Here is an 18,484-nt window from a genome sequence, read left to right as displayed (position 1 = left end):
AAATTTAGCCATGTTCTATGTAAAATTTACCTCAAAATAATAGATTTCAAGATAAAACATAAAACAATGTGAATCATGATAAAAAAGATAATGGCAAAGCCTATACACACACTTTCTAATACACAGACAAGTGAGTGCACATGCATACAAAAACTGACAAAGGCCAAGCAGTTCTGGGAGTTCAAGACCAGACTGGGTCTACATAGCAAGGTCCAAGTCAGCCAGAACTAATGTGACCCTGTCTCAAAAAAAAAAAAAAAAAAAAAAAAAAAAAAAAAAAGTAAAGGAATTACATTCATATGCTGATGTATGTACATATATGACAAACACGCAAATACATGTGTAGGAATAACCAAACTAAAACACCATATGATGGGGTATCTTTGTTAATGCTATCAAAATACCCATCTGTGGGCAACATCATAAGCTAAAACATTTATTTTATTAACTATTTTGTATTTGCACTGAACTATAAATACTCTGAGCTAGATTTTAGCTGACACTTACTACACTGTAGGACAGGCACTGTTAAGTGCCCCAAACACATTTCATTTCAATCACACAATTTCATACACTAGACACAGAATGCTAACTTGTTCAAGGTCATACTATAAACATGAATCCAAGTGTCAGTTAAACTTTGACATTTCCCCAGATCCCTTGAACTTAAACAATTTTTTTTCACTTAACCCCTATGTTTTAGTTTTCCTTTTTATAAAATGGTATTAACACATACAGAACATAACTAATAAATAACACTTATAAATAAGCTAGGGAATAATTTCAAGTATAGGAGGCTGATTTGGTTTCCTGTTCTCAACTGTCAAGTGGGAAACTCAACTGGAATGTTTTAAAATGACAAACAAAATAAGCAACCTCAAAATCCTGATGACAGCTAAAAGAACACAGATAACAAAGTAGACACTGTGGGCCTGGAGCAATGGCTCAGCAGGTAAGAGCACAAACTGCTTTTGCAGAGGACAGAGTTCAGTTTCCATCACCCACATCAGGCAACTCACAACCGCCTGTAAGTCCAACACCAGGAATCTGATGACCACTTCTGGCCTCCATGAGCACTGTACTCATGTGCATAAATCCACACTCAGTTACACACATACACATAACTAAAAATAAAATCTAAAAAGAACAGTGGATGCTGTAAGAGCCAGTGTCTACACAACTCCAGGATGCACACTACTCCACATGGGCAGAGAGCCCATCTGTGATGGCTGGAGGCATGCGCAGAGACGGGTGGACTACAAAGAGATGTAAGAAGGCCTCTGGTGCGGCAGAAATGTTCTACGCTTTGGTAATGGTGACTGGGTCTGTAGTGGTAGTTTTAGTTATGTTATGTAAAGATGTTTTTGTTTTGATCCCAAGTGTGAGGTGTGAAACTGCCTTTAGTTTATCTATAGCTAATAACAGCTCCTAAGAGGGTGCATGATCTTGGTCAGCTAGAAACTGCCTCGTGGGGGGGGGGTGGTCTTTGCCAGCTGGGAAACATCCTTGTGCAGACTGAGAGGGTATAAGTGGAGGAAGGGGGCGGGGGGAGAGAGTGAGCGCACACACGCCCTTTAAGATGCTCCTAGAGAGAAACACTCTGGAAAATGCTTCAAAAGAAGCTGGTGCCGACTGGTTTTGCTGCTGCTGTTTGCAGTTTACTTTTAGCTGGACTGCTGTAACCCTGCAGACAAAGGATGGAATCGCCCCAGGGAACTGAGTCTAAAAAGGCCTGCGTCCTTCGTTCCCTACTAGTCCTCCTTTTCTCCTACCTAGAGCAAGTGGGTTGGAAGGGGGTAGAGGCACTAAGGAACCCCAAGTAAAGTAGGTTAAAACAAACAAACAAAAAACCAAAACCTACAGGTGTCATAGGAGCTGTTAAAACTGATCAAAGGGAATACTTTAAATAAGTGTAGTTTATTATACATGCTCCAACTCAGTAAAGCGATTATTAAAAAAAAAAAGTATGGGCTAGAGAGATGGCTGAGAGGTTAAGAGCCCTGTCTGCTCTTCCAAAGGTCCTGAGTTCAATTCCCAGCTACTACGTGGTGGCTCACAACCACCGATACTGAGATCTGGTGCCCTCTTGTGATGTGTAAGCTCACATGCAGGTAGAACATTGTATAAATAATAAATAAATCTTTAAAAATAAATAAAAAAATAAATAAAATTTAAAAAGTATTAATACTTTTAAAATAAGCAAGTTACATTAATCTTAGCCTTAACAATTTCTTTCTTTCTTAGCCCCTCCCCACCAGACAGGGTTTTTCTGTGTAGCCTTAGCTGTCCTATGCTGGCTTTGTAGACCAGGCTGGCCTCAAACTCTTAGCGATCTACCTGCCTCGGCCTCCCAGAGTGCTGGGATTAAAGGCGTGCGCCACCACACCCAGCTAGCCTTGACACTCAGGTTGAGAATACATGCAAAACATAAGGAACAGTACTCGCAATCTAGTCACAATGTATGAGATAGAGAAAGGAACTTGGCTGATTAAATTCTAAATGATTCTTCCTGAGTGTTTATTTAAGCAGTGATGTTTTTATTTCCTAAATCGAGACTAGAATATAGGAAGTTTACAAACTGGAAAGTAACTTTCTAAAACTAGATTTCTGATTTCTACAACAAAGGTGCACTGCATGGAACCTTACATTCTTTGTTTAAATTCAAATCAACCAAGCCTCTGTGCTCCCATTCTTTCTTCTCTCAAATTTCCATTAGTTACCATAGCAACCTGCTAACTGACAAGCCTTCAAGCACAGCAACAGTCCAAGCTTAGCAAGGGTGTGAAAAGAGGACAGTGTCAAAGGCCAAAATCTGACTCAGGAGAATCAGAATTCCAACCTTTGTCACTGTACAAAGGGCCTGGTAACCATAGAAACTACCATAGTAGGTTTGGGAATAGCATGTCTAAATTCACTAAATGTGAACCAATGTGGAACAGCCTTGAAAATTCAAAACTCTTATTCATAGCTACTTTAGATCCAACTAGAGTAAGAAGTTATTCCAAATAACTTATAAAAATAATTTTATGTAAGTAAAATTATGAGACTCTCAAAATCAAAAGAAAACAAAGCAAAACAAAACAAAACTCAAAACCCAATCTCCCTTTCTGGAGCTATGAAGTTTCTTATGATATAAGGTCCAAAACTTTTAAGATTTCTTGTCTCTAAAAAATAAACCAAACCAAAAAACCTCTTGATCAAAGAAACAAAACACAACGTTTAATTCAGTAGCTTTTTTTTTTCCTTTTCAAACTTTATTTTTTTAAAATGTACCATGGTAGTCTATTCACTGATAACATCTTGGGAAACTGAATAATCTGTTTGGAAATTTGCCATTATCATTATTCACTTCCACAGGCAAAACGGAGTTCCTAAAACAGTACACAAGACTCTTCTTTGGTAAGTGAACTTTTAATATTTCCACTACGGTAAAAGTTCTGGTGGCATACTTAAAAAATAATACTTTTCAAGTCAAACTCTACTCCATTTAATAATCTGACTTAAGCAAGAATTTCAAAGAATTCCTTTAATGTAATTTATCATAAGAAGTCCAATTCAAAATTTCTAAAAGCTGGGTTCTTTTGTTTCTAAAATCAGAAATAACTGCAAATAATTTTCCACTATCTGTATGTACAAGGTTTTGTTTACTTTTGGTTTTTTTTTTTAATTTAGAAAGTTTTTATATTAGCCTCTGTCCTAGTTAGAGTTACTATTGCTGTGATGAAACATCATGACCAAAGCAACTGGGGGGGAAAAGGGTTATTTGGCTTATGCTTTCATATCATTGAAGGAAGTCAGGACAGGAACTCAAACAGGGCAGGAACCTAGAGGTAGGAGCTGAGGCCACAGAGGGATGCTTTTTACTGGCTTACTTGCCATGGCTTGCTCAGCCTGGTTTTTTTAATAGAACCCAAGACCACAGCCAGGGGTGTCCCCACCCACAATAGCTGGGCCCTCTGCCATCAATCACTAATTAAGAAAATGTTCTTTCTACAGGCTTGTCTACAGCCTGATCTTATGGAGGCATTTTCTCAATCGAGGTTCCCTTTCTTAAGATGACTATAGCTTGTGTCAAGTTGACATAAATTAGTGAACACAGCATCACATGTTTTGGTTAAGCCACACACCCCCTGCACTTTTTAAAAAAACCTAACAATACATCAAGAACAATAAAATTTGGATAAGCATAATTATACTTAAGCAAAAGCAAATCAATATTCTAGAGAAAGCAAAATTATGTTGCTTCAAACACATAATGTTGAAAATTTTAAATCAGCTTCAACAACAACTAAAGGGAGGTGGGGTGGTAATCACACTACTGTTCACAGGTAGGTGGCAGCTCAGGAACTGTGATCAGCATTACTATCCCACCAAACTATTTTCAGCATCAGGAGAGTAAGAGTTTAGGTATAGCAGCGAAACATAAGACTACAGCCGTTGTTAAGGAATTTACAGCTTAATCCAAACATCTAGAATTCAAACATTTAGCAATTACTAAGTGTGAAGTTCTGGGTTAATTACTAGGCATACAAAAATGAGTAAGGACAAGCTTCAAAAAAAAAAAAAAAAAAAAGAAAGAAAGAGGGAGGACAAAAAGTAAATATTGTAACAAACTAACATACACACACAACATGGGTAAACAAAGCATATTGCTAAGCACAGAAGTAAGGGGCACAAACGAGTCTTCCGAGGTTGCACAAGGAAATCAGACCAAACCAGGCCTTGAGAATAAAGAAAGATGACCCAGATGTTGGCAGAGCCTTTCAGGCAAATGTGGCATTTGTAATAACTTGATAAGGTCAAGGAATGCAAAGAAGTTCTGTGCAACTGTGATAAAAGGCTTCTGGAGACCACTGAGACTAGCTGTTAAAGCAGAAGCCATTTACAAATGTCTACTTTGCTTCAAATTGGATCCTGTGCACAAGCACTAGCACTGTTATTTTTAAAAAGTAATTTTCATATTTTGTTTGATCTTTGTAACCAATTCCATTCTCATGATGGTAGAGTAAGACTCGTAGTCCCAACTGTAAGTAGCAAAACTTGGGCTTCAATTACTGCACCTCCAAACTTCTTACTCTTACCTCTTCATTACAAACTCTTCATTACAGTATAATTAATCTTCATTCAACTACTTTTGCATAGGATGCAATTTCTGTCTCTGTGTAAGTGCTAAAGATCAATGAGATTTTCCAGCTACCAGATTGGCTTAAAACTACTATTTAATACTATGACCTGAATCTGAATTTCACAAAGGCTGTTGTTTGAACACTTGGTTCCAGCAGGTGTGGCGTTTTGGAAGGCTGCAGATCCTTTAGGAGGTGAGGCTTACCTAGTAGAAGCAGGTCCACTGGGCTTGCATTTGAGGGCTAAGCTCAGCTGCTGGCTCCAGCAGGGCCACAAATGCGTACTATGAACGAGTCACCCTGTTACATCTTCCCCATGGTGCAATGAAAGTCCCCGAACTGTGAGCCCAAATCAATCTTTTCACCCTTATGTTATTTCTGTAGGTATTCTGTCAGTGACAGACTAATACAGAGACAAAGAGCAGATTCTACTGCTAATGGTGAGAAACAGGTTCTCTCATGCATTGCTAGTGGACACAAAAAATACTGTACAACTTCTATTCAGAGTTTTAAAATATGAATGAAAGCATTTTTTTGACTTGAATAGTTTAATTTCATTAAAAATATATATTTGCAGGCTAAAGAGATGGCCCAGAGGTTAAGAGCATTGGCTGTTCTTCCAAAGGTTAAGTTCAATTCCCAGCAACCGCATGGTGGCTCACAGCCATCTATAATGAGATCTGGTGCCCTCTTCTAGCCTGCAGGTGCACATGCAGACAGAACATTGTATACATAAATAAATAAATAAATAAATAAATAAATAAATCTTTACAAACATATATATTAGCAAAAGTATGAAAACACATATGTGGCACTTTTTGTAAGAGCAAAAGACGGGAAAAAAAAGCCAAATGTTCATCAGTAAGTGAAGAAATGCTAACTAGTCAATTCAAATGTAGCTTTAAAAACCAAAGACATTATACTCATTAGAGTGGTATTGTTATATTGTTTTGTTATTTTGAGACAGGGTTTCTCTGTGTAGCCTTGGCTGTCCTGGATTCACTTTGTAGATAGACTGGCCTTGAACTCACAGAGATCCACCTGCCTCTGCCTCCCTAAGTGCTGGGATTACAGCCATGTGCCATCACACCTGGCTTATTATGCATCATTATTTTTTTTTTTTCAGAGAGGAAGAAGGAAGAAAGGCAGGTAAGTGCTGGTGAGCATGGAGAGCAATTAGGAATCCTTGTGTGTTACCTGGAATCTGAAACTGTGCAGCCACTGCAGAAAGCAGTATGGCAGCTCCTCAAAACACTCAATGGTCTGAATCAACATTTTTCTAGCAGCTTAAGACACTGGTTTAGCCAGCCTCCCAAGGCAGAGAAACAGACAAACAAACAAACAAAAAGAAGGCCCTATTTTGATCTCCAGCACTAGAAAAAAACTTTTAACAAAATTACTGATCTGAGAGGCAGCTATGAGCATGATGTAGTTTCTGCTGAATTTTCAAGTCTTTTGCTATTACATGAAATCCACAATCTCAAACTGTCTGATCATTCTGTCAGAGGCATCCGTGCCCTGCTATGACAACCATGCAATAAGCAATTTCCTCAGGGCTTCATCAAATCCCTGAAGCCTCCTCTTAGAAACACTTCCCACTTATGGACTCTTCCTAGGCTATCAGAAATTCAGAAGCAAACCAACTGGCAATAAACAATATGGATTACTTGGACATATTTGAGAAGAAGACAGAAAAAGCCTATCATGCCATCATTCTGAATGTCCTATGAACCCATGAGTAATGATACAAGTCCATCACTTTCTAGTAACTCTCTACAACAATTAAAATTTGTACACCATGCATTTTACAGCTACTTACAAATCTCTTATTTAATCCTACGTTTTTTCATTACTGTTGCCTTAAATGAGCTAATGAAAACAAGATGTAGGAATGTTAGGCAATTTGTCCAAAGTCTTAATACCTACTGCATGGCAGAGGCAAAGCAGAACCTAAGTTAGTACAAGCATTTTTCTAACTTGCTTCCAACAAGTTATGACTTTACAGTGATCCTAGATATGAGGGTATTGCTAACCCAATCTTCAGCACATAGCAAAGACTGCTACAGCTATCACACAGGAGCCAACTTACTGCCATCAGACAATAACCCTTTCATGTACCCTAATCCAATAGTTGAGGACAAATATTTCTCTTTATGACCTTGTATAGTCATAGGAAGAGCAGAAAAATGTTTTGTCCAATCTCTGTAGCATCATCAAATATTAGGAAAATGTTAACATGTCTGACACTTTGAAATTTATGAATAATGATCTTTCTACAAATTTCACCAGATTTGTATCAGACTTTGAAACAGTGAATGCATATTTTACTGTAAAGTAGAAAATTCCAAATGTAGGCTCTGCAAACACTATCAAACTGATTAAAATAGAAGAAATTATCCAATTATTACATGGCCACATTAATATAAGAACAGGGATAGCCAGGGTATGACTTTAATCCTGGAAATCAGGAGGCATAGGCAGGCAGACCTCTAATGAGCTCCACCATGCCAGCCAGGGCTATGTGGTGAGATATTGTAATAGAGAGAGAGAGAGAAAGAGAGAGATAGCAAGCAAAGTGAGTGTTTATTGAGGACTAAGTACTCTACAGACATACTTTACTTGTATACTATGAAAGCTTGTGTGATTATTATTAGCCTATTTTATTGTGCTTCTGAGGTAGGGTCATACACATCCCCGACTGTCCTGTACCACCTCGTCCTGTAGCGGGAACTGTCAGGAACTCCTGACCCTCCTGCCTCCACCTTCCAAGTGCTGGAACACCACCACCACACCTGGATATTGGTGTTACTAAAATGAAAAAAAGTAGGGTAGGGTGGCAAGGCTCACACAAGTTGCCATGGTGACACTGCTAGAGTTCAAACACTGGAACTGCCCAGCTCCAAAGACCATACTCTTAGACTGCTTTCTGCCTCCCCATTTCTATCTAGTAAATATATCTCTGCCTTCAAATATAAGACCATTATAGACAGACACTCTTAAACCTAGGATCAATCATATCCACTAACTGGACATAGTTTCTAAACAAAATTATTAAGACGTACCTGAAGAATTACCATAAGAAAAATTCAAGTAAGGTGACAAACTTTCATAAGATTCACATAACAAAACCTCTTTCATTGCCTGTAAGCTACTCTTAAACTGATATGAGTATGACATAACCAGGAAATCATCTTGGATATTAAAAAAACAAAAACCATTGTAAACCTAAAGAACAAAAGAATTCAGTCTAAAAAACATCACACTATGCCAGGCATGGTGGCACATGCCTTTAATCTCAGCACTAAGGAGGCAGAGGCAGCCTGTTCTACAATGTTCCAGGACAGCCAAGGCTACAGAGAAATCCTGTCTTGAAAACAAAACAAAACCACATTATATTCCATATTCAACTACTGAGCTCTATGTGATATTATTATACTCTGCTATAAACTTATTAGGTAAATAACAGAGATGTAATCTCCAAAGAGGTATCGCTACCTATGTTTCAGTGTTTCCAATTTCTTTATAAAAACACGTCTGAAAATAAACTCATGACTAGACTTTCTCCAAACCCAAAATCTTCAATCTATTATCGTATGCGCCAAATTATACAAATTTCCAAATGTAAAAGATACAGTTAAAAACAGCAGTGTTTTGCTCTTGCTTATATCAAACACATTAGGTGATTTGCCAGGGCAGTGTAGGTATTTTTTTGGAATGTCTTACCTCCATTGCTAAAGCTGCTGTTTGTTGGTCATAATGGTTCAGAAGATTAGGCATGAAGGTAGTATTATAAGGCAAATCTTGGCACATCCTCAAGGTTATAGGTTCACAAGAAAATAAACTGTGCCCACCTATCTGCCCCACAAACACAGTCAAGAGCCAAAGACAAAAGACAATCCAGCTCATGGCCATTCTTCCTGGGTCTGAATGAGGCTGATCAGAGCTACAAGATGTGTTTTAGATCAAAATACACCTGCAGGCTGTGGCTTGAAAGTGCCCCTTCTGTCTCTGCTGGCTCCACAGTTAGAAACTCCTTGTGCTGTCAGAGGTCTGTTAACTTGGTCTCACAAAAGGCATTTGTTTTTGGTTTCACAATATGGGAAAATGACATCATCTTGTATCTTCTCTTCATTGTATTACATAGGGCACATCTGGCCAGCATATCAAGTTGATCAACCACATTCCCAAATCACAGATTCCATCTTAGGAGGAAAGTGATTTCTTCCTTGTTGAAATATCTGAAAAGTATTGAAAGTAAGAAAAGTTAATCACTTCTCAAAATACTGCAGACTTGACATTAAAATATTTGGCGAGACATCATATTGATTTAATAGAGAAAACACAGGGGTATTCAAAAAATAATAGTTCTTCCATTTTATCATAGATTATATATGTGTATATATATATACACACACATATACATATATATTATACATATATATGGATGGATAGACACAGACAGACAGGTATCACACTAAAAATAGACCTTAACATTTAAGGCCTAATTTTATATCCTAAGTTGTATATAAAATACATAGTGGAGAATTCTGTCATAAGATATAACTGATCCATTTTTAGTATTTTCCCTTTGCCCCAAACTATTTCAATGATAGATTATAGGATTTCAAATTTATTTTATGTGTTTTGGTCATCAGCAATACACTTTTATTTTAACTGATTTGGTAAAAAGCAACTGTGAAAGGTCTGAGAGAGATTAAAGCTTCTTAGTAATTCTATATTGCATACACTGTCACTAAGCCCATATTTTTCTTTCCTGAAAATGATTTGAACATCACTTCTCGAGCATGAGAATCTATGAGTAAATTATGAGATAATGCAAAAAAAAAAAAAAAGTAGCATCAAGCATTAGGTGTTTTGGGCTCTGAACTGCAGTTGATAAGGCTACCTCTATCAACCAATACTGAACTAACAGATAGAAAGTTCTAAAAGTATCACCAGCCAATTTTGTCAACATTACATCATTTTAGATAGCACAAACATTTAATGCCACATATACTGCACCAGAATCTCAAACTCATGATCAACAATTGGTCACCACACAGCCTGTCTTTGTAGACAAGCCAGAGTAGGGCTAGGAATGATTCCAAGTTTGTGGCAACTTCCATGAGCTGCATAACTCCTCCAAGAGAGAGACACTGCCTAACAATCACTGCCTAAGGACTACCTCCTAAGGATGACCCTAGTTATAAATGCCCTGTAAGTCAGGTCTTGAGAAATGCTATGCTAAAAGAGAACAAGGAAAAGAAGAGGTATGTTTATATATAATAGTCTACATAAAAGTAAGAAGTAAGTGGATAAAAAGAATAACAGGGCTAAAGAGATGGCTAAGGGCTTAAGAGCACTTGTTGCCCTTGCAGAGGACTCAGGTTTGGTTCCCAGCACCCACAGGGTGGTTCACAATTTTCTATCCATAACCCCAGTTCCAGCAGATCCAATGGCTGCCTTTTCTGAGGGCACTAGGTATGCACATGGTGCATAAACATAAATACAGGCAATCACTCATACACATAAAATAATTAAAATAATTTTTAAAAATAGTAATAGAAAAAGTACCAAAGGACAAAAGAAATACACACATGGCCAATAGACACATGAAGCGATGTTTAACTTCACTAATAAAAAATTCAAATGTACAGGACAAACATAATACTTTTGGCAATCAGATGTATAAAAATAACAATGACAGAACAGATTATAGGGAAGAGAGTATATTCAACATTTAAAAATACTTTAGATAAGACTATAAACCAGTTGGTCCTTTCCTTTTTAAATGGCTACTTATGGGGCTGGAGAGATGGCTCCAGTGGTTAAGAACACATACTGTTCTTCCAGTCCAATTACCAGCCTGTGGGTGGCTCACAAACATCTGTAACTCCAATTCCGGGGGATTCAACACCCTCTTCTGGCTTCTACAGGGACTGCAGGCACACGGTACACATATACACACAGACAAAATACCCATGCACATAAAATAGTAAGTAAATACTTTGTAATAGCTTCTTATACCAAAAGACCTCAAATGTGCACAATTTGATCTTGCAAATCTGTTCATAATTTATTCCTGAAGTATACAAGTGCATGTGGTATTCAACTGAAATAGTAGCGTAGTAATTTATAACAACTAATAAATCTAAAAATAACCTTAAAAATTACCAATAGGGGTTTGGCTAAACAATATGGTATAATCACACGATGGACTATTATATAGACCCTAAAAACGATAAGCACGACTGAGAACACACTGCAGTGCTCCTGCGTACTTAGCTTGCATAAAGCCCTATGTGACACTGCTCTTCCTTCCCAAAACATGAGCACAGATTATATTTATTGACATAATAACATAACAATGATAAGCAAACATAAAGTAAAATAAAACTAGGACTGTAAAAATGGCTGAGTAGGTAAAGCACTCGTGGTACAAGCATGAGTATCTGAGTTCAAATTTCCAGAACCTACATACAGCCAGATACAATAGCATGTATCTGTAATCGCAGCACGCTACGGAGAGGGGAGGCACATACAGGAAAATTCCCGGAAACCCAGAGAGCCAGATAGCCTGGCATATACTGTAGAAAGCAAAAGACTGTGTCAAACAAGACGGAACCCAAAAACAGACATAAAAAGTTGTCTTGACTGCCATACATATGCCACTACATGAATACTCTACACACACACACACACACACACACACACACACACACACACACACACACACTCATTATTTTGAGATTAGGTTTCACCATTTAGCTCTAGCTACCCTTGAACTCAGAGACCCACCTGCCTGTACTTCCCAAGGAATGGGATTATGTGTCACCACATATAACCTAACACAGAGAAGTTTAGATCAGCTCAGAAGACAGTATGTATGTATATATATGTAACTCACCTCTGTCAGAAAAACACGCATGCAAAAGCCACCAGGCAGCTATTTCAGCCATAGGCGGTGCACATCTATAACCCCAGAACTCAGCAGAAGGATTACAAATGGAGAACAGTCTGGGCTAGAAGGTAAGATCATCTTTAAGAGCAGAGGGGCATTTCAATTATTTAGAAATAACATAAATGCTTTATGAAATTTTATTAAAGACCTAATTTTATACAAGGCAAGTATATAAGGCAAGTAACTTTAAATCTATAAATGTCTGATAGACAAGAAATAAATGCTAGCTGAACAGTCTGTAGGCTGGTAATTAAAGCAACAAGTCAAGGGATATACTACTTGTATTACTGAAGGTAGTAAGAAAAGCAAATAAGTGATAATTTAGTATGGTTCAAATAGATTTTTCAGGCCAGCCAGATAGCGCATTAGGTAAAAGCACTTGCCACTGGGCTTGGATAACAGGAGTTGAATCCTCAGAATCCACAGGACAGAGAGAACTAACACCCAAAAGTTATACTCTGATCTCTACAGGCATGCTGTGGCATGTATACACACATACACACACACGTGTACACACACACACACACACACACACACACACACACACACACACCCCTAAATAAAACACCAAACAAAACAAACCTTGCTTTTTTGGTTGGTTGGTTGGTTTGGCTTTTTGAGACAGGTTTCTCTGTCCAAACCTTGCTTTTTTAACACTAATAAATAAATAAATAAATAAATAAATAAATAAAGTTACCTACTAGCTCAATCAAATGTTGTATGTACTTTAAAGCATCTTGAACACATTCCACACCACACTTGAACAATAAATTACCTGTATGTGTGTACATGTACACACATGTGCATGTGGAGGCTAGAGGTGTAGGTGCAGGTGTCTTTCTCAGAAGCATCCATATTGTTTTGCTGAGATGACCAGGTCTTTCACCAATGGCTATCTGATTCGGCTAGGCTGTCTGGTGAGCCAGAGTCAATGATCCACCTGTCTCTAAAGCTCAAATTACATGCATGCACCTTACACACAGGGCATCTCTTTTATGGAGGTGCCAAGGATCAAGCCTCATACATCTATGGCATGCACTTTACTGCAGCCCGATTCTAATCAGAATCACGAGAGCATGCCACTTTTCTCAAGGTAGGCTCATTCATGGAAAAGCTCTAAAGACGAATGAATGTTGAAAGACTGTCTTCCCAGATTGACTATCAAAGCCAGATCCAAAGAACTCAGGCGGAAAAAGAAGGAAACAGGTAATTCTGGACTCAAAGAGAGCGTGACAAAATGTAACAACCCATTAAATAACGATTAACAGCTGTTTGAAGCATTATTTTCATTATTATACTGGGGTGTGTGTGTGTGTGCAGGAATCTGTAGGATTCCAACAGAATAAAGAAGGCTGTTGAAGCCAGGCGTGGTGGCGCACACCTTTAATCCCAGCACTTGGGAGGCAGAGGCAGGCAGATCACTGTGAGTTCTAGGCCAGCCTGGTCTACAAAGCAAGTCCAGGACAACCAAGTATACACAGAGAAATCCTGTCTCGAAAAACTAAAAAGAAAAAAAAAAACAAAACAACTATTGCCCTGATAGAGTAAGCAGTTTGGGGCACCATGGTCTAAGCAAAAATGACTGCTATGACAGTTCATGCACTGTGGGGAAAGAGGCACTTTCACCTCTCCACAGAGCAATATAAAATATTTGAAAAATTGATTTTAAGTGCTTGGTGACAGTCTAGACTAGGGCTAGGGACACAGCTTGGCAGTAAAGTGCTTTCCCAGCATGTGTGAAGCCTTGGTTTGAGCCCCTGTACCAGGTGGGACATGGCAAACACTTGAAATTTATACATTTTTAGTTTTATGAATATAGATCATGAGGAATCTAATATTTTCCAATTACTGTCAGTTTTGATGATAAAAAGTAAAAGTCCTTAAAATAAACTTAGCTGAGCACATGATCGGAAGAACAGCAAAAGATAACGAAATGTTGAAAGACTGTTTTCCCAGGCCAGATCCAACGAACTCAGGTAGAGAAAGTGATGTGATCCCAGAAGCAACCATGAAAAAAGTGTACCACAAGGGCCTGCCAAGAAAAAAATGGCAACAAAAGTCTGTGTTCAGAAATACTTTTCTATCACTTTCTCCACAGACAGGGTCCATCTCACCATTCATAGTTTACATTTAATTCTGACAGCCTGTAAATACAAGGCAGTTTAGAAATATCATCTGTCAGCTGGATACACTAGCTACAGTGTAGAAAGCTAGGATATTCTCCCCTTTGAGACACACTTTTTTCAAGAATGCATCAATGCATCACAAAGGATTAGCAATGAGTTCCTCAAAGTCAGTCTCTTTGAAGGAAAGCATCATCTTATTAGAGAAATATTCCTACGACATATTCCAATATGACTTCCTCTTTCCTAAAGCCCACTCAGGATGTGGCCTGTTACTTTCCATTTCTTATTATGTCAGATGTCCTCCTATATTGCTTTCTACCTGTTTTTTGAACCTGAGCTAAGCCTGGAGCTCACCAACTGGCTAGATCAGCTGACCTGCAAGCCCCCAGGATCTTTCTGTTTCTACTCTTGCCAACAACACTGGTTTACAAGCACCCATTGCCACATAGCGCTTTTTACATGAGTGTGGAAAATCCGAAGTCAGGTCCTCATGCACATACAGCAAGCACTCACTCTAACCTACAGAGCTACCTCCACAGCCCTCCATCTTATGGTTAAAAAAGAGCCAGACAGGCAGATCACTGTAAGTTAGAGGCCAGCCTGGTCTACAAAGAGCCTCTAGGACAGGCAAGGCTACAAAGAGAAACCCTGTCTCAAAAACAAACAAACAAATTCATCCTCACAGAATTGCCTCTTAGCTATTGAAAAAAAAACAGCTTATATAACATATTTAATTTATAGAACCTACATTTTTACTAGTCTCAGAATAATTCTTTTCTGATCGTTTTTACTATAACAATCTAATTTTTACCTGAGGCAAGGGGTGAGACAACATCTCTTTTGTAGCTAAGGTTATCATCTGACTCCTGCCCCTCTCCCTCTCTTCCCCTGCTTCTCCCGCTGGGATTACAGGTGTGTGCCTTAGTACCATCATCTCTCTAATTTTGAAATTTTATTTTGCCATCTAATTACAACAAATAATCTAATCTATCATTATGCTGAGTGGTACTGCTTAAAGAAATAAAACTAAAAAGTACTTCTATATTCAGAACTAAAAGGAATAGTATGCATCACATTTCAATCAGATTTACAACCTACAAAATTCTGAAACTAAGAGCAGACAATCTGTCAAAATTAACCTGTAAGTAAAATTGAAAATTCAAAGACAAATTCTGATCAATTGTTTGATTATTTTGTTTTTGTTGTGTTTGGGGGTTTTTTTTTTTTGTTTGTTTTGTTTTGTTTTGTTTTTTGTCTTTTTCAGTACTTGGAACTAGATTCAGTCTTGTAAATGCCAGACAAGCACTCTACCAGCTGAGCTGTATTTCCAGTACTAAAGTTGGATAGTCTGGCAAAAAGGTAAATAAAGTAAGTAAAAGTGGTCAGAAAAACTGAACTTTTGTGAGGAAATAGCGAAGTCCTCCGTTTTCCCCTTAACAAGACCATATACTCGGTATGCTCTGACTAAGTATTGCTTCAGTGGGACATAATGAGAGGGAGGCTGGACTGTGTTAAGCTCACTCCCTGAGTTAGCCTTCAAAAGCTTCATTTACAGTGCATTCCCTGGATCCACCAAAATTAGTGGTTCCCAGGATGATACCCTGGAAAGCTGAGAGGGCGCCTAGTTCTGAAACAGCAGCTAAAAGTCTTTGTGAGCCAATGAGGAGTTGTTACTCCCAGCTTTACAAGTACCGTCACCGAAAACTCTCATTTTCTTTCCTCAGAACCTTACTCTATCTCTGCCCGGATCTCTGCCTCTCTGCCGAGTGAAAAGAAGATAACGATGTGTTAAGAACTCTTGCCTACCACCTGTCTCCTAAGAAAAATCAATACGCTAATATGCTCAGAAGGCTTTGTCCGTTTGTTTTGTGAGACACGGTTTCTCTATATAGTTCTGGCTGTCCTGGAACTTGCTATGTAAACCAAGCCAGCCTCAAACTCACAGAGATCCTCCTCCCAGTGCTGGGATAAAAGCTGTGTGCCACCACACCTGATCTCACCCTCAGAAGTTTTATGTACAAAACCACTGCAGAGTTTAACTAACAAACAGATACGAAACATAAATTGGGTGGATTCCCAACACCCCCACCCCCCCACCCCAGACATCAAGCAGGGAAACAGGCAATCTTTTGTAAGCAAGAACCCCTCCTCTCTTCTTCCTAGATGATAAAGGTTTCAGGCTGTCCTATACAAAGAAAGAGTGTGCACTCTGCTATTAAACTGCTCTGGACCCTTACTACTTCAAATGCCCGAATGCCCAAGAAAAATTCACCCAAAGACCCAAAACAGAAAATAGAGGAAATGAATAAAAGGGACGAGGAGGCCACTGTCCCTTCTCTTTCACTGATAGAACCTTGTTAGTTTTTTAGGAGATGAGATGCACATTATCACTAGGTGAAAGGAAAAAACAAGAAAGATGAAGTGGAATGCTACACCCACCCACCCACACACACCCCTCCTATCAGTTTCAAAGCATTTGGGGGCAGAGAAATCAGCACCACATGCTGTTTTACCGAGCATAGGGAAGCATAGTAAGAGTTGCCACTAGGTTATGGTTTATCTTTGGTTTTATCCTTCCAAATATTTACACTTCTCTCGTTGGTTCTTCAACTCTGAATCTTTTTACCTTTATGCTGTGGCTTGATACGGCTCAAGTAAATGTGTTCTGTTTCTGGAGGGGGGTGGGGGGTATTGATTTGTTTAAAGGTAAAGATGGAAAGGAAAGCATTTTCCGGAGGGGGGGGTGCGCGGGGCATTGATTTGTTTACAGGTAAAGACGGAAAGGAAAGCATTATCGCCTAGAGGACCTCCCCACCTTTCTTTTTGAGACAGGGGTCCACCACATGTTCTATTCTGGCCTAGAACTTTCGGCGATTCTCCTGCTTCAGTTCTCGATTACTAGATCTACAGCCATGAGCCGTCGTCTTGAGTACCGGCTTCTTAGCACACTACTCAGGATTTATCTAGTCCTTTCTAGCCCATTATAACCACCGTGGACCACAGGCGGCTGAGGACCACAGGCGGCTGGGGAGGGAGGTAACATCCTTAAACCCAGCTGGGCCTTTGTTTCCTTGCTCTCATGTCCTAGCTTTGCAAAGTAACCCAATTCCCATCCACAAACATTCCAGATGTACTGAAGGACTTTTCTACTGTGAGATTTTTGAGGCGGTGCGTCCGTTGGGCAGCCTGAGAAATTCAGAAGGGAGCTAAAAATCCTGATATTTCATTTACATTGGGTGAAAACCGGGGCATCTCGGGTCGTGGCACTTTTCAACTTTAAGCCTCTTCTACCTAATGAATGGCATGCGCTTTTGTTCTTTTTTTTTTTTTTCCTACTCATAAAAGAAAAGGGAGAAGGAAAGAAAAACGAAAAACAAAAACCAAAACCCTCTTTTCCCTTGAGGAAGCCCCAACCTCCAAGAGTCCCAAGATGTAAGAAGCCTATGGGATGTTTACAATCTTAACGATACCCGCATCCCAGAGCCTTTATTCCAGCGGCTACAAATTCATCGCCCATCCGTCGCATCCCAAAGCAAATCCACTCACCCCGAGTCACCTCCACCGGGGTAAGTGAGGAGAGCGCGGAGCTGGGGAGGCGCGGACTTTGCAAAGTGATGGGCAGCAGGGGACAACTTTTGGGCGTTAGGTGGCTGGGGTCGGTCGGGGGCTGCGGTGGAGCGGCAGCGGTGGAGCCCGGTGCATCGTCCTCCCGCCCACGCCCCCGCGGCGCCGAGAACAGAAACCGGCTGGGGCCGGCCTCGCTCCCCGCAGGCGGCCGGCGCGGGGACCCGCTGCGTCCACCACACTCGCACAGGTTGCCCAGCGCGGGCGGGACGTACCGGCCCCGCTGCCTTCCCGGGGCATCCTCGCCCGGCGCCGCAGCAGCCCCGAACTCCGCGCCGCCCACTCCAACCCGGCTCGGGCCCCGCTGCTCGCCAGCTGCCGCCCCGCGCCCGCCTCAGCAGCGCCGGCCTCGGGCTTTTGTTCGGCCGCGACGCGAGCAGCGAGCGCCGCCTGACGAGGGGCGGCCGGGCAGGGGCAGGCGCCTCGGCGCTCTCCACAACGCTCCGCTCCTCTCCCCTCTCCGGGCCCCAGAGGAAGCGCCGGACGCAGGACTCACCTCACCGCCAGCCTCCCGGGCTCTCCCGGGCTGCACAGCTGGCCCCGCAGGCGGCCGCGCGTCCCTCAGGTCCCCTGAGCGGCCGAGGACCGCCGGCGCGCCGAGCCTCCGCGAGCGTCGGGGCGCGCGGCCCGGGAAGGACGGTGCGCGCGCA

General features: G+C 40.4%; 1 protein-coding gene across 2 annotated transcripts in view; it reads right to left on the bottom strand.

Moving 5' to 3' along the window:
• The window catches only part of FZD3 (frizzled class receptor 3), a 69,873-nt gene extending 51,389 nt beyond the window's left edge, over nucleotides 1-18,484 (bottom strand). Inside the window, exons 1-2 of one of the 2 annotated variants that reach the window (XM_084767187.1) lie at nucleotides 18,331-18,484; nucleotides 8,847-9,361 (exon numbers count right to left, since the gene is read on the bottom strand). In XM_084767187.1, the coding sequence (XP_084623313.1) occupies nucleotides 8,847-9,035 (189 nt within the window). In that variant the 5' untranslated portion in view covers nucleotides 9,036-9,361; nucleotides 18,331-18,484. The remainder of the gene's footprint in view (nucleotides 1-8,846; nucleotides 9,362-18,330) is intronic. The other variant, XM_084767186.1, reaches the window with a different exon arrangement.

This window comes from Acomys minous (genome assembly GCF_964271855.1).
Source record: "Acomys minous genome assembly, chromosome: 18".
In the NCBI taxonomy this organism is placed as follows: Eukaryota; Metazoa; Chordata; class Mammalia; order Rodentia; family Muridae; genus Acomys; species Acomys minous.
Note: the sequence above shows the minus strand (reverse complement) of the source record. Positions and strands in the feature narration are given on the sequence as shown.